This window comes from Limanda limanda, chromosome 4 (assembly GCF_963576545.1).
Source record: "Limanda limanda chromosome 4, fLimLim1.1, whole genome shotgun sequence".
Taxonomy (NCBI): Eukaryota; Metazoa; Chordata; class Actinopteri; order Pleuronectiformes; family Pleuronectidae; genus Limanda; species Limanda limanda.
Window position 1 is genome coordinate 30399071 of NC_083639.1, and position 16627 is coordinate 30415697.

General features: G+C 43.9%; 1 protein-coding gene and 1 long non-coding RNA gene across 2 annotated transcripts; one reads left to right on the forward strand and one right to left on the reverse strand.

The window, feature by feature from the left end:
* Positions 1–1446: 1446 nt before the first annotated feature.
* rbl1 (retinoblastoma-like 1 (p107)) lies at positions 1447–15629 on the reverse strand. Its single transcript, XM_061070208.1, has 22 exons — positions 15341–15629; positions 12694–12827; positions 11797–12000; positions 11495–11559; positions 11129–11257; positions 10240–10403; positions 9442–9506; positions 9157–9331; positions 8033–8199; positions 7792–7904; positions 7150–7253; positions 6917–7054; positions 6576–6740; positions 6296–6446; positions 4945–5172; positions 4623–4813; positions 4283–4459; positions 4056–4127; positions 3710–3800; positions 3278–3426; positions 3018–3182; positions 1447–2920 (listed from the first exon to the last, which is right to left on the reverse strand). Exons 1-22 carry the CDS (start codon positions 15494–15496, stop codon positions 2723–2725), a joined length of 3201 nt encoding a protein of 1066 aa, XP_060926191.1. The 5' UTR covers positions 15497–15629; the 3' UTR covers positions 1447–2722.
* LOC133000309 (uncharacterized) lies at positions 4055–5404 on the forward strand. The gene is made up of 3 exons (XR_009678191.1): positions 4055–4485; positions 4616–4833; positions 4952–5404. It is a non-coding gene; the product is annotated as an uncharacterized LOC133000309 (long non-coding RNA).
* Positions 15630–16627: the final 998 nt, after the last annotated feature.

The following is a 16627-nucleotide window of genomic DNA, read 5'->3' on the forward strand; positions in this document are numbered from 1 at the left end:
TGATGTCACCACCAGCACCACCACCAGCACCACCATCACCAGCACCACCGTGACCTTGTGATGCGCCAAAGTGCCAAAACCTGGAGCACCACATCCCCGTGTGTGTGTCTGTGTGTGTGTGTCTGTGTGTGTGTGTGTGTGTGTGTATGTTTGTGTGTGTGTGTGTGTGTGAGAGATATTATCAGGATAAGCCGGAGGAAGATAAGCACCGACCAACTCGTCCCTCTCATCCCGACCTGAAGGCTGATAACACGGACTGGGATCGGAGCTCGAGTCGCTGTCACCGGATGATCGCGTGCAGGAGCAAGATAATGCAACACAGATTTCCCCGGTAGGGGGGGGATGGAGGGATGGAGGGGTGGAGGTTAACACCGGGGATGGATCCGGTATCCAGGCAGACCGGCAGGCAGCCTCCAACCGGAATAAACACGGATCCTCTGCGGGGGTTTTCACCGACAGGCCGCGGAGGCTGAAGCGGAGACAGCGGCTGTTACCTGGAGCTGGAGCCGGGGGAAGAGGCGAGGCAGGCGGGGAGCAGGCGGCCGTGGGCACCGTCGCATCCGGAGAGGAGGAGAGAGGGAGGGAGGGAGGGAGGGATGGGGGGAGAGAGAGAGAGAGAGAGAGAGAGAGAGAGAGAGAGAGAGAGAGAGAGAGAGAGAGAGAGAGAGAACGAGCGAGAGAGAGAGAGAAAGAGAGAGAGAGAGCGAGCGAGAGAGAGAGAGAAAGAGAGAAAGAGAGAGAGAGGGAGAGAGAGAGAGAGAGAGAGAGAGAGAGAGAGAGAGAGAGAGAGAGAGAGAGAGAGAGAGAGAGCGAGCGAGAGAGAGAGAGAAAGAGAGAAAGAGAGAAAGAGAGAGAGAGAGAGAGAGGGAGAGAGAGAGAGAGAGAGAGAGAGAGAGAGAGAGAGAGAGAGAGAGAGAGAGAGAGCGAGAGAGAGAGGTGGTAAAACTGACCATGCGCAAAACCAGTCCAATCACAACTGGTGATGACAGATAATAAATATATATATATATATGAATAAATACTCAAATAAATAAACACATGAATTGATACACACAAACAAATAGATACTCAAGTAAACACATGAACAAACAACTGAATGAAAACACCCCTAAATCCATAAAGATATAAATGTGACTGTTACAGACTTTGAATACAAATGGGGTCTCAACCGCCCCCTGGAGGTTGGATACGGGACAGGTCATAAAAATAATGTCTAAAGATGGGAGACGAGAAAACAAAAACAAAAAATCTGTTATAGATAAATACTGTCTAAAGATGGAGGACATGACATCTCCAACAAGTGAAGCCAAAGCAGCTTAATCGCCCCCTGGTGGCCGGCTGCAGTGTAGTAGAACTATGTCTGTGCCTGTTATTCAGTTTAGACCTGTTCACTGTTTCCAGTCCAGCAGGAGGAAGCAGATTTTGCGAAGGAGACGAAGAAGACAATTGAATTAACACAGCTCAGTTTTATTGTACAAAAATTTAACAGTTTGTAGAAAATACAAACGTCTTTGAAAAGACTCAGAGAAGAGAACAGACCCGGGTCCCGATGACAGATCCTCTTCCATCCGAGCTAAAAAAACACTTTTAATTTACATTTTACAAAGAGATGTTACATTTTTGCTGAACCTCTCCCTTTGCTTGGAGCAGAGCGGCTACACAGGTGTTAACGTTTGAAGCTGCAGAGACTGACTTGCAACAGCAGTGCTGTTTCATCGATGAATTCAATAAAATGTTAAATTAAATTTGAGTGTAGATACTACACAGTGCGGTTGAAAGACGCTGCTTCAGTCCAGCACTCTCGTTGTCAGCATTCAACCTGTTATTATATTCAACCCACAGAATAAGGACGTATACAAGAATAACACAACAATTCATAACCATAAACCTAGTAAAAGAAGGAAAACGTTTCCTCTGCATTGAAATCTCCACCGACAGCAGAGACGTCGGCAGATAATGTAGGAAAAACTTATTCTGACTGGAAAATGTACAATAAAGCTTGATTTGTCTTGTTAAAGGAAACTATTTACATTAGTTAAAGGATCGAATCCGCTTTCAAATCCGTTTCAGCCGTAAAAATTCATCTGTGAATAAAAACTCAACCAGTTTGTGCTTTTTTTAACGTCCACGTTTGATTCAGATCTTCAGACTTTTCAGTTCAGTCTGAACCTCTTTGGGGATAGTTTTGATTTTTGGATCAATCACAGAAAATTATTACATTGTGAATCCAAATCTAACCAGATTAAATGAAACTGTGGAACAAACACATGAAGCTTTTCAGACTCGGGCGAGAAAACATTCTTCAATGAAACTAACACGGAGTTATCAGAATTTCTTTTGTGTGTAAAACTGAAAATATCTTCATTGGATATCGGATTTTTTTTAGGGTTTACACATCAGAGTTGTGTATGTAAGAAAATTATGATTGTGTTAAAATGAAGTTGGTTGTGTTTTCATCTTTCAAGAATTCTTTTCAGCTAAAATGACGCAAACATGTTTCGGAGACTGTTCTTTTCTCCATCATTATATCACTGGTGTCCAAGCCCAAGATTCAGAGGTCGTGAGGCGGAAATTAAAAATTAGCTTTTGATAAAACCAAATGGTTTGAATGTTGAAGCGGCTCGCTGACCCTCAGGTCATAATATTTACACGTACAGGTCAGAGATTAACAAGCGTCCGTTATTAAAAGGAGCAATACGGCCATTTTCCAGGTTTTCATCGGTCAGCGACTCTGCCGCTCGGACACCACGTCCTGCAGCCGCTTCAGCAGCACGTCCGGGCTGCTGCCGTTCTCCGGACACGCCCTCTTGCTGGGGGAGTCGCACACCGCCGATGACATCATCACGTCCCCTTCCATGGTGAAGGCGCGCTTCCTGCTCACGCAGCCCTGTCGGATCATCCGGTTGATGTCTGACAACTCCTGGAGGAGGGGTTCAAAGATTCAAGGTTACATTCCCACCATAACATGAATCAGTTACTAGCAGAGCTTCGGACCCTGTTCCTCCGAGTGCTCGTACCTTGGACGGGCTGCTGTTGATCCTGTACGTGTAGGAGTTGGGCGTGAGGCATCCTGCGGAGTTCTTGTGCGGCGACACGTAGAGCGAGTGTCTCTGAGAGATCCGACGAGGAGAGAGCGGCTGAGCCCGGACCGACGGGAACGGAGAGAGAGGAGGAGCGTCCGCCTGGAGGAGAGAGAGAGAACAGGTCAGGTGGTTTTCCTTCGTTTCACTTCAACCACTCGGTGTAACTCAGAGGTGTCGGCACGTGAGCAGCGTACCCGGTTGTCGTGGGTGGCGTATCGCAGAGCGAAGCTTTTCATCTTCAGGACAAACACAGTGTTGTAGAACTGAATGAGGTCACCACGCTCCTCCTCGCCTGATTGGTCGGAGTCTGCTTCCCCTGACACCGGATTGGTTTTCTCGGCAGCTGAAGAAACAAAGAGATCAATAATTGTAAATAATTAATTTAACAAAAAGGGTCAAATATTTGTGGAATCTGGTTTTTCTTAAGGTCCAGATTTGTAAACTGAATCCTCTCGAGTTCTCATGTTGATCAATTAAGACATTTTGAAAATCGATTGATTTCTTAAATAATCATTTTGAAACATCAAAAGCTGTGTCATCTTCAAATGTCGTGTTCTGCCTACAAGAGAAACCACAGGATGTTTACAAACGTGTGTGTGTGTGTGTGTGTGTGTTTGTGTTCGTACATTCGCCACCAGAGACCGGATCCACCTCCATGTTCTCGTCAGCTACCTGCTCTCTGGGTTCTCTGTGTTGCAGCAACACACTGCGGTACACCTGCACGCACAGACACACACATTGCAACCACAATTAAACACAAATAACAAACCTACTATTACAACACACACACATTTTGCAATAACATGTTTTTAAAATGAGGTTAGTTTATACTTGTAAGACACCCATTAATAAAAATAGCTTTAAAATAATTATTTCTTATTAAAAGATTGTTTTTACTGTAATATCACAACTCTGTTTTGATTGTGTGTGTGTATGTGTGTGTACGTGTGTGTGTGTGTGTGTGTCTCTTACGTGGCTGCTGGCCTGTGGTTGGCTGCGGTAACACTTCATGATGTCCTGGAAGGTGTGAGTCTCTTTGGTGATCTTTGGTGAAGAGAAGAAGGAACCACACAGTTAGAATGATGCAAACCAAACCATCAGATCTCAGGTCGTCTTGATTCTGGTTCAGAGACGCTGCCAGAATCACTTCCTCCCAAAAACCTCAGCTGCCAAATTCCTGAAAGAGTTAATATTCTCACCTTGGAAATAATGTAGACGCTGCAGAGCAGCAGCTGGTCGAGGTGTCGGTCCTTCATCAGGTCGGTGCAGTGAACCAGAGCGTGTTCGAAACACGTCCAGATCTTCCCCCGCAGCTCGGAGGAGATGTCCAACCTCGCGCACAAGTCCCTCAGACGAACGCTGGCCAGGTGATACGCCTGAGACAGAGACAGAGGACGAGCTGGTGAGGACACGGAGACGTCCTCCAGACAATAACATCACTGGTAGAGAGTAGAAACCAATATGGAGCACAGGAGCTGATGTTAGAGAAAGCTCCTGATACCAATTATGTTAAATCTGCGTCTGTCCTCCAGCTCCTACCTTCCTGAAGAACAGAGCGAGCGACCCGGTGCGCCGTGGTCGTCCACTTCCCGCCTGGGGGTCAGAGGTCGTGGGCAAGGGGGCGGAGATCCTGCTCGGGGAGGCGGTGAGCAGGAACCGAGCAGTGACGGTGCCAGAGGAGTCGCACGGCTGGACCGGGATCAGCCTGATGGTGCACTCATTACTCAGACCTGCAGATTTTAACAGAGAGGTTTAGGACTCGGTTTTCATCTTAAACCCGTCAAACTGAAGATGCTTTTTGTCCGTTTGCGTGTGTATTTTTGTGTTGAATGATTAAACTGTGTGTGCACGTGTCATCTACCTTGCAGCGGGAGACTGAGGAGAGTGGTGGGCGTCACCTGGCCTCCGATCTTCAGGGTTCCACTCGAGCCGAACGTCAACCTTTTGGCCGGAGACGACATCGGGCTCAAGCCGGGATTCAGCCCCGACGCCAGGGTCGGGGGGTCGTCTCCAAACAGACGGCGCTTGGCGCTGCCGGCTGCAGGAGAGCTGTACCGGTCGTGGACCGACAGAGGAGACGGAGGCACGTCTGGAGGAAGGAAGGAAGCGACGGCATTTACAAGGTTATTAAAGAACCAGAATTAAAAACAGGCACAAAGGAAAAACTATGATCTGACCCCTGATTATTCTAAAGTGAAACGTAGAACCAAAAAATGGCAGGTGGATGTAGATCATAGTGTTGATTCAATGGTGGTTCCAGTTTAGTGGATTCTGTATCGTGCCGGCTGATCGTAGTGGTAATGGAGGATCCCTTGTCAGATAATGGTGGTGGACCAGGACCGAGGCAGCAGCTGATGACGGATCCTAACTGGCAGCAGTGGACTATAGTGGATCTGGTCTTGATGCTGGATCATGATCTTGCTGCTGACCAGAGACTATGATGCAGCAGGACGACTTGACATATAGTATTGAAGTTATCCTTCAACATGTTTCCCCTCATCGATGCTGCTAAAAACTTTCTCCTGATGATGTTCTCCTCTACACATCTGTGTCACTTGTGTCCGTCCTGGGAGACGGATCCTCACATGTGTCTCTCTGAGGTTTCTACGTAGTTTTACCTGTTAAAAGGGTTTTTAGTAGTTTGTCCTGACTCTTGTTGAGGGTTAAGGACAGAGGATGTCTCACCATGTTAAAGCCCTATGAGACAAACTGTGATTTGTGAATATGGGATATACAAATAAAATTTGATTGATTGATTGATTAATTCTTGATGTTTTTTCACGAATTGGAATCGTTCTTTTTAGGGTTTAGTTCAAAACAAGGGTTGTATTAAATGGACAGACTTTAAAATGACTTAACGATCCAGTGTGTAAGATTTAGGTGATAGGATCTATGGACAGAAATTACATTATAAAATAATCCTAGTGTTGTAAGTGTTTTTCATCTAAATTATATAAATTGTTGTTTTATTTACCCTTGAATGGGCCTTTATACTGAAATACTTTATATTTACATATTTCTTGTAGTGACCCAGACCGGACAAACTAACAGCCTTTGAGCTTTTATGAAAACTGAAGCTACCAAAGGTTCTCTTTCAGTTTTGGAAGCTGAGGGGTGTTCAGCTGCAATGTGCAACTTCACCACTAGATGTCACTAATTTCTACAAACTTCAACATTTTAATGATATTGACCAACATAAACACAACGCCCACCTTTGCGGATGCTGCCCAGACCCGATCTGAACTCCCTGATGCGTGGGTGGATGATGGGAGAGAGGGCGACCAGCGGCAGGTGGGACTGAGCTCCAACGGTGGATCCAGAACCTAAACCAGAACCCGTGTCGAGGCTGGAGGAAAAATTCACCTGGAGAGAGAGAGAGGGAGGGAAGAGTCAATGAAGAACAGAAAGAAAGAGGAGAAGCTTGATCCCGGAAGCATCCGAGTGTGTAGTTGTGTGTACGTGTGTGTGTGTGTGTGTGTGTGTCCTGCTGACCTCCTCCACTGTGGGGACCTTGCTCCCAGCAGCCTGCAGGGCGCTCCACAGAGCCGAGTCCCCGGTCCACGCTCTGCTCTCCAGAACCTGCTCCTCAATGGAGTTCAGATGTTTCACCATGTCTCTGGACAGACCTTCCTCGGAGCGGATAAACACCTCGATCACCTACACACACACACACACACAGTTGTATTTATATGCATTTATATTACTGAGGAGTCAGACACAGGTTTTTTGGGGAGTTTCACAGCAACTGGGAGTAAAATAATTGATGGTTTCATGGATCAAATGCAGTTTTTCTTCAGGAGGCAAGAACAGAGGCATAAAACTGAGTTTGTCACCTTAAAGAAGTAGAACGGGGCCAGTTTGAGGACGCTGATGATCCACGGGAAGGTTCTGTGGGAGCTGTAGGAGAACAGCACCACCTCCAGACAACAGCCCATCAGGGAGCAGTGGAAGATGTCCTGCTCCAACAGCACCTGGCAACACACAGATTGATATTCATTTAAACATCAATATAATCTCATGATTATTAAAAAATACACAATAACACACACTGTTAGCTGATGCTCACACTCATGTCTTTGCCCTGCAGCCGTTTGGTCTCCGGAACCATGACGTTCTCCAAAATCTTGTAGTAGAGGATCTCAGCCAGCTTCAGGCGGTTCTCTGCAAAGTCTGAAACGGAAAATGAGTAAGAAGTCAGTCAGAAAAAGAAAGTTAAGTTACCACGGGTGTGTTTGATTTTACGAGAACAATGCTCCAGGGGTTTTCCTAAAGCCAAAGACATCTGAAACAGTTTAAAAGACAAAACATTCTTTCCCAGGTGTTAAAGAAATAACAAACAGATATTGTTTCATTCTACATGTGCACTTAAGTGTCAGTTTATCAGGGACACTACACTGCATCATATGAGGAAGGAGGGCTACATAACAGAAACAGTTCACCTGCACCAACAACACCTATGAAATCATTCAACTGAAACATTACAACCTTCATGAAGGAGGATGTATCGCAGTGTGTCATGTTAGTTTCAGCTGGGTGTTCTTAATAAACTGACTCCTGAGTTTCTGTTGCAGCAGGAGGATCCTTGGAAAGATGGAATCCTCTGATCAGATCATTTTGGTTGAGGCAGCAGCTGAAGAGACAGCTAAATTAAGTCTATATGTGTGTGTGTGTGTGTGTGTGTGTGTGTGTGTGTGTGTGTGTGTGATACCTATATGAGATCCGGGTGTGTCCTCCGAGTCTCGGGTGTAATGTTCTTTGAAGGCTTGTCCCAGCGTCTTCACTCGGGACAGTATGGAGGCTGTGGGATCTCTGGAGCACGACCTTCAACACACGCACAGAACTCGCTGTTAGAACACGTGGTTCTGATGTCGTGTCCGTTCATGTTTAACTTCTTTGTTTCAATCTGTACGAACAACCGTTTTCCTGTTTTCTACTCGACTTCTACTGACTTGAAGATTTGCATCAGGTGGTCGCTGGGGGCTGTCCTCAGCCCGGCCACCATGCTCTGCAGCCGGCTGACGCTCTGCGTTGCCGAGGAGACGGGCGTGACGAGCAGGTCCTTCTCCTTCAGGTAGACGCGTCCAGTCAGAGGCGTGGAGGGGGCGAGGGAGCCGGACTGCAGAGAGACAGAGGATTAGAATCCATTAGTGGTGGGGGGAAAAAAAATCGATTCTGTTCAGTATCGCGATATTTTGCGCCCGCGATTATATCGATACTGTAGCACAAAGTATTGCAATATTTAAAAAAAAAAAAAAGTAATACCTTATTTACAATTATATATGTGACAGCCCCTGACTGGCAAAGCATGACGAGGAGAGTTTCAGAGTTTAACAGATACCTCGTGTGTATGAGGAAAGGATGTTCTCCACTGCAGGAGATACAGTAACGTCCCAGAGGAACTTTAACATCTGAGCATGTTGACCAACTCCTTTTTCTGAACAAAAATACTAATATTCCCAAATTAATTTAACATTTTGGGTCATGACCTTGCAGCCAACTGGACTGGACTCTAGTAGTACACATTTGTTTATTTTTCTCAATTTGATTGAAGCTCTAGGTTACTCTTATATTATAGGATTATTCTCAGGTTTATGTTACTCTATTATGTCTGCTTGATGTTACTGTATTGTATTTAAATAATTGTAAGTTATGTGCTGGGAGCTCAGCGTTCATGTGAGAGGTCTCCTATTCAGAAAATAATTACAAAGGTCCTGTGTCCTGAATGTTCAAGGACAAAGTTTTTGCACTTCAGTTAATGTGTAGAAGACAATGTTGTTCACAGAATTAAATGGGACATTTGAAGTGAGGTGAGCAGTCTTATTTTCCTCATTTTTTGTAATGCCTTTGAATAATATGGGCGACATGAATCGCAATATATCGCAGAATCGAATCGCAATACTTGCAGTATCGCAGAATCGTAATACTATTGGATCGTGGCCCAAATATCGCAATAGTACTGAATCGTCACATTTTTGCCAATTCCCACCCCTAGAATCCATGTGTTCCTGTGTAACATCTGGATGTTCTCAAAGGGTAGGGTTGTGTTGTGTGACGAACATCAGGATTGTGTTACCTTCTCCACATGCTGCTGCAGCTGCTTCTGATTGCTCGTGTGGCTGGCGGACGGCTCCTGAACGATCTTCCTCGGCGTTCCGATTTCCTCATCGGCATCGGCTCCGAGGAACACTCGCTCATCGAAATCTCCCACCGTCAACACGTACTCCTCATACTCTTTATTTATGGCTTTACTGAGGGAAACACAGAGTTAGATACTTCTAGCTAAAGGAAGGTTTACGCTGACATGCTTCTAACTATGTTCAAAACTATTCAACTCATGTATTGCAGCGTTGTCGCTCACTTGTTATCAATGAAGTTCTGAGGATCCAAGAGTTCTGTTAAAAGCTCTGCGTTCCCTCTGAGGATCTGATGAGGGAAACGAGATTCAGACAAACACGAGTTTACTCAAAGCCGAATGTGTGTTTTAAAAAGTACAACTTATTAGGGATGTCACGAGAACCGACGCTTACGATACCTTTCGATGCTAAAATAACAAAACAACGACGATGCCCATTTTTTGAAGCACTGTAAGCACCGTGAGCGCTGATGCCAGCATATCCGAGTTGCCCTGAACGCAGCACAGCGAGGATGTTAGCAGCTGAAGGAAGCAGCCCGGAGCTAGCCTTCGCTGCTCGGCTTCATGTCCGCACACAGACCGTCATTCCACGTGGAAGGGAACCCGGACAGACCCGGGTCTGGGTGAGGGGTTCCGGGAGTGAGGGCGTGACAACAACCGGACCGAGAGGTCGAGAGCCGTCAAATCGAGCTAGCTCTCAGCGGCTAGCTGCTCTCTCAGCGGGGCTAAGGAGGACAGCAGCGCATATTTTCAAGTGTTACCATTGAACGATCCCGTTTAAAGAGTTGTTCATCTTGTAATAAAGATCTCAATGAGGAAACAAGCTGTGTTGTTTTTTACCGTGGTATAGAAATTGGCATCGAGAATCGTGTTATTTACTGGTATTGGCACCGACTACTGAATTTTTGGTATCGTGACACCCCTACAACTGATATCTGGGTTGGAGTCAAATGATCGCGAAGAGGGGGAATAAGATGTCTCTGGAAAGAAAGAGAGAGAGAATACAGGCTGGTGTGTTTGTACCCGTTTCTGCAGCAGCTTCTGAATGTAGGGTTTGAAGTAGTGCTGCTTGATGCCTTTGGCCTCCACCACCAGTCCGTCGTGCAGCTCACACAACCGCTCCAGCACACACGGGGGGGGCTCGTCCCCGGACACGTGGCCGTCGGCGCGGTAGAGAGCAGGAAGACCTGCACGCCAGAACTAAAGTTAACACAGAGGCCAGACTTCCGTGGGCCAGTTTAAGACCTGAAGACAGAAATATCTCACGGCAGAACAAGGACACTTTCGGGATCGGTCGGATTGTTTCAATCAGTTGTTGCATAAATATGGACATTTTTCACATCTGATTCTATAGCAAACATACAAGACCACATACAAAAGTATCAACACACTAAAAATGCTGCGTTACACCGTTTTATATCAAAATAAACAAAAAAGATGATGTTATTGTCGAGGCCTAGTGCACAGAAACAATTAGTTTGTTGTCGTTCTATAAAAACAAAAGTAGAAATATACAGTAACTATTATTTGACTGAAGGAAACATAATTGTTGGTGACAGTTTTTTTCAGCTCTCATCTGACGCTACCACCACCAAGAAACACTGGGCACAGGGTCATGTGATCATGTGACCATATGACAGACAGGTTACAGGAACAACAGCAGATTAGAACGGGGGGGGGGGGGGGGGGGTGGAAGTCAAACATCTTGGACAACTTCCAAAACTGAGAAGAGGACGCCCGCCATGTCAAGTTTCTCTGCAACATGTTTGGTAAATCTTAACAGTTTTTGTCTTGCATCTACTTAAACGCTGCATGTGAACAAATAATGTTGAATTCTGTTTTTTCCTCCTCCCTCCCTCCCTCCACCTCTCTCTCTCCCTCCCTCTCTCCCTCCACCTCTCTGTCTCTCTACCTCTGAACGTGGGGTTGATCAGGTCCTTCCTGTTGGCGCAGAGCAGAGCGTTTCCAAACACCAGGTCCAGGCAGCAGAGCAGCAGGTGGTACGAGTTCACCAGGTCATCGCCGATCATCCGGAAGTTACCTTCACACACAATACACACAGAGTATATTATAGTACTATAGAAGTAGAGTTGGTTTCAGATTCTAAATGATTAGTGCTTGGCGCTTGTCTTTGCATTTATAAGAGAACTGAACATTGAATAAAATACATACTCTCTCAGCTGTGTTGATCAACAAAGAGAATAACTGTAGATTTAACTCAAATAAACTTATAATCCTTTGGATAATTGAAGATGAAAAGGGGTTTTGATCTTGTTACCTTTAGTGTAGACGAACAACGTCCAGCAGAACTTGAACACATCACTGATGTGACACGGCAGCCGCCTGCAGATCCAGAGGGAGACACACACTCCGTTATACCGAGCTGGAGAACTTTGTGTGTCTGTGTGTGTCTCTTGATAAGAGGTTACTACTGAAACAATGACTTAATGTGACAGGGAGAATAAAACATTGCACTCGTGTTTCCAGCTTTAGACAAATACAGGCATAAATATCTGTGTGTGTGTGTCTCTGTGTGTGTGTGTGTGTCTCTGTGTGTGTCTGTGTGTGTCTCTCCCGTGCCTGTGTTTCCTGCTGCGTGGCTGCCGCGGCGGCTCGGCCCCCTGTGGGTTCTGAAACATGTCCATGAAGATGGGCTCAAACTTGCGGAAGATCACCGTGGAAACCTCGAAGTTTCGCTCCAGCTGCTCCATGCGCAGCCGGAAGTTCTGCGTGAGGTTGGACATGTCGGCCCACTTCCTCATCTTCGAGAAGAACTGGATCAGACTGGAGTAAGGAGAAGGGAGACATTCAAATAAAACAGCTTCAAGATCACAATGTGTTTACAAAGTGGATGTTTGGGAATGAATAGACTGAATAGGAATGAGCAAAGAAAGGAAAACAAGAACAATTTAATAACAACAACCACTAAACAGGAGGAGTTTGCTTGTATTTGGGAATCATTTATGTCATTTTTGACCAATGAAACGGACTGAACAACAGGTTGTGAAATGATCCTGCCTTTTTTTTCTTATTTTTATTTATTTATTTTATTTTTTACTCCATTAGTTTGATGCCTGTTTTAATTGTCCATTTTATTTATTTATTTTATTTTCTATGTCTGTGTGAATGAGTGGCTGTTCGAGGGGATGTAAATGAAAATGTTTGAAAAATTCTGCATAAAGTTTAATATGCACTTGAAACTTCAATAAAAAATATTGTTAAAAAAAAATAATAACATCCACACAATGTGTGAAGAAGGAGAGAAATCGGAGGAGCTCTTCATCAGGTCACGAGCTCTCGGACGATTTAGATTATTTTACAGTCAATAACAGTCGATAATTAGGGCCAAATCTGACCCATCAACAAAAATATCTAACACCCATAAATCAGCTGATTATGTTTGATATAATCTAATAAATCCCCCATGGAGCAGTGCATGGTGTTCAAATTAAGTTGTACGAAAGTTACGAGACCGACCTGAGTTTGGAGGAGCGAAGGATCCTGGTGAGAGAGACACAGTTTCCCTCCATCAGCCCCTTCCCCACCGTGGGAGTGGATCCCTTCCTGCAGGCTGCGTACAGGGAGCAGGCCAACCAGTGCACCACGTCGCCCTGAGGGGACACAACCACACATCAACGCACAAGGACACGCCCACAGGAACACAACGAGCTGCAGGGACACAACCACACATCAACGCACAAGGACACGCAAAAACAGAAACACAACGAGCTGCAGGGACACAACCACACATCAACTCACCTTTTTCTGAACAAATGCCAATATTCCCAAATGAATTTAACATTTTGGGTCATGACCTTGCAGCCAACTGGACTGGACTCTAGTAGTAAACATTTGTTTATTTTTCTTAATTTGATTGAAGCTCTAGGTTACTCTTATTTATATGATTATTCTCAGGTTTATGTTACTCTATTATGTCTGCTTTATGTTACTGTATTGTATTTAAATAATTGTAAGTTAAGTGCTGGGAGCTCAGTGTTCATGTGACAGGTCTCCTATTCAGAAAATAATTACAAAGGTCCTGTGTCCTGAATGTTCAAGGACAAAGTTTTTGCACTTCAGTTAATGTGTAGAAGACAATGTTGTTCACAGAATTAAATGTGACATTTGAAGTGAGGTGAACAGTCTTATTTTACTAATTTTTTGTAATGCCTTTGAATAGGGCTGCCACTAACGACTATTTTTCTATCGATTAACCGGTCGACTATTTTATCGATTAGTCGATTAATCTAAACGATTAATTTTCCTCCAAAAAAATCATATTGACCATTTCATTTCAGTTAATTTTATTTTGACAACAACAAACTGTATGTCATCGTATAATGCAGCACAAAACTAAATGTTAACAAAGGCTCAAATATTAAATTGCAAAACTGTAGGTTTAAACTAGCAACTCCAACGTGATACAAATTAATCAAAAAGAGGGCTTATAAGTTAAGTCAGCAGTGCAACTCAAAAAGATATCAAAGTTTCTATTTAACCCCTTTTCAAAATAAAAAAGTTAGGTCTGCATATTAAACAAAGTGCAACACGTTTAGAGTATAAGAAACAATGGTGTCCAGCTCAAAATCCGACTCAACCGTTAGTTAGACAAGTGTGTTGTAATGTAAGAATGTCAGCATGTTCACATGTTCTGGACCCCCCCCCCCGGTCCAAAAATCGCAATACTATTGAATCGTCACATTTTTGCCAATTCCCACCCCAGGTAAAAACAGAAACACAACGAGCTGCAGACAACACACAATGTTTGGTCCGGTTGAATATGTGGATGTTGGTTTATATTATAATAAGGTTTTCAGCGAGTCATCATTCTGCACAAACATGTGTATAAATTAAAATCTTCATTAAAACTGCAAAACTTCGGAAAATTCGCCGCAGTTTTCTATTTCAATTAGTCAGCAACAGAAAATTTAACAAATTAATGTTTCCATCATAAATGAAAATAGTTGTTTATTGTGATGAAGATTTGATTTCTGATTCGTCACTTTGGGCTTTGGCCTCCGACATCGTAAACAAACATTATTAATTTAATTAAGAGAGGGATGGGGGGAGCAGCTCGATTCAATCTCAACTAGAAAGATAATTTAAGTATTGTTGCCTTCTTATAAAAAAACTTAATTATCATACAATACACATCTTAGATATGATCTCATCTGAGCTCGTCAGCACTTTGACCTCTCACCTAAAGACGTGATAAGAACGGATTCTTACAGAAAACATTGTTGTCTTTGTCACGTCTTTCAGTTTATCAATCAATTAGGAACCTGCAATAACGCAATAATTACTAAAATATAATTGTCCTCGATAATATTACAAAAATCCAATTCATATTGATGTATTCACAATGTGAAGAGTTACGATACACAATTGATGAACCTTGTCGACCTTAATTGAAAGTTTGAAGAAATAAAAATGTGATATTCACAATAATTCTATATTTAGATATTAGGGATTTTTGTGTCTTGACCGAGTCGTGATCAAACAGGTTTGTTGAAGCCCTTTAACTCAGTGTGTGTCTGTAGTGAAGTGTGTGTGTGTCTGTAGTGATGTTTGGGTGTGTCGGTAGTGATGTTTGTGTGTGTCTGTAGTGAAGTGAACTATGTGTGTGTCTATAGGGATGTTTGTGTGTCTGTAGTGAAGTGTGTGTGTCTGTAGTGAGGTGTTTGTGTATGTAGTGATGTTTGTGTGTGTGTGTCTGTAGTGAAGTGAACTGCGTGTGTGTCTGTAGTGAAGCGATCTGTGTGTGTGTGTGTAGTGAAGTGAACTGTGTGTGCGTGTGTCTATAGTGAAGTTAACTGCGTTTGTGTGTCTATAGTGAAGTTAACTGCGTTTGTGTGTCTATAGTGAAGTTAACTGCGTTTGTGTGTCTATAGTGAAGTCAACTGTGTGTGTATCTGTAGTGAAGTGAACCATGTGTGTGTCTGTAGTGAAGTCAACTGCGGTGAAGCGATCTCTGTGTGTGTGTGTGTCTGTAGTGAAGTCAACTGCGTGTGTGTGTGTCTGTAGTGAAGTGAACTGCGTGTGTGTGTTTGTGGTGAAGTGTGTGTCTGTGACGTTCTACGGATAGCGGACGAGGAGACGTGTGTGGTTTCCGGTGACCTCTGACCTCCAGGGTGTAGGTGTCCCAGATGGCGGTGAAGTTGTCCATGGCGGCGGCCGCGGTCTGCTCGTCCATGTTCAGCTCCTGACACAGAACCTCCAGGCTCCTGCGGACCGAGCGCTCCTCCATCCTGCCCGGCTCCGACGCCTCTTCGCCCCGCATGGGTCCGGGGAGCCTCCGGGGAACCTCCGGGACCGGTTCGGACCGAGGTTCGGGAAGTGGAATCCGCCCTCGGGAGTTTAAATCCTGGAAAACACGGCGCCGCGTCAACCTCCAGCTTCCTGTTTCAGCTCGGCCGCAGCACTTCCGCTCGCCGGACCCACAATGCAACGCGTTGGCGCGAAAAGTGCGACGCAGCGACCAATCAGAAGCGAGGGGAGGGGTGGGGGGAGGTGGCGAAGGAGCCATTACCTAGCAACCGCCCGGGTCGCTGCGATCAGTCAGTTAAGTTAAGTGAATTTAATGTAAAATCATTTGGGGAAATAAGTAAGATTTTTAAATATATGAACGGATTAATAACTCATATCGTTTCTATGTGTCTGATGTAACGTGTGTTTGTGTTCGTTAAAGGTTTAATATTTTAAAAGTGAATTTAATGTAAAATCATTTGAGGAAATAAGTAAGATTTTTAAATATATGAACTGATTAATAACTCGTATTGTTTCTATGTGTGTGTGATGTGACGTGTGTTTTGTATTCGTTAAAGGTTTGATATTTTATTCTGGTATATTTTAACCTCATATTGTATTTGAGTAGTTTTGTGTTTTTATTTGATCTAGTTCTCACGACGTATAAAAGTCCAAGAGGAAGGGCTTGTGTTCTCAGCCCTCTCACCGTTTATGGTAAAATTAAATTTATTTGAACAAGTTTTAGAATTTGTATATTTAGACTAAAATGCACAACAAAGACTTATTCATGGTTTGAAATGTGCAGTACTGACAAAATAAATTAGGTTTATCTGAGCCACAACAACTTTACTACAGTTTGTTTGCAGAGCTGTTGTTGTTGTTGTTGTAAAATATCATTTACATTTTTAAAAGAGCTTTCAAATTGATATAAAAACCAAACCAGCTGCAGTCTGGCGAGTTACAGCATGCTGGTGATAAAGGAATAGCAGATAAACTTATATTATTATATTATTGAGTATAAAGTAATTTTACCAACTCCATTTATTTATTTCTAATTCCTAAAAACAGTTCTGTGAATTATTGTAAAAACATATTTATGTTAAATACATATTTTCTTGGCCCTCACTGAACCTTCTTCACCAGAGGATTCTGTACATCTGCACCT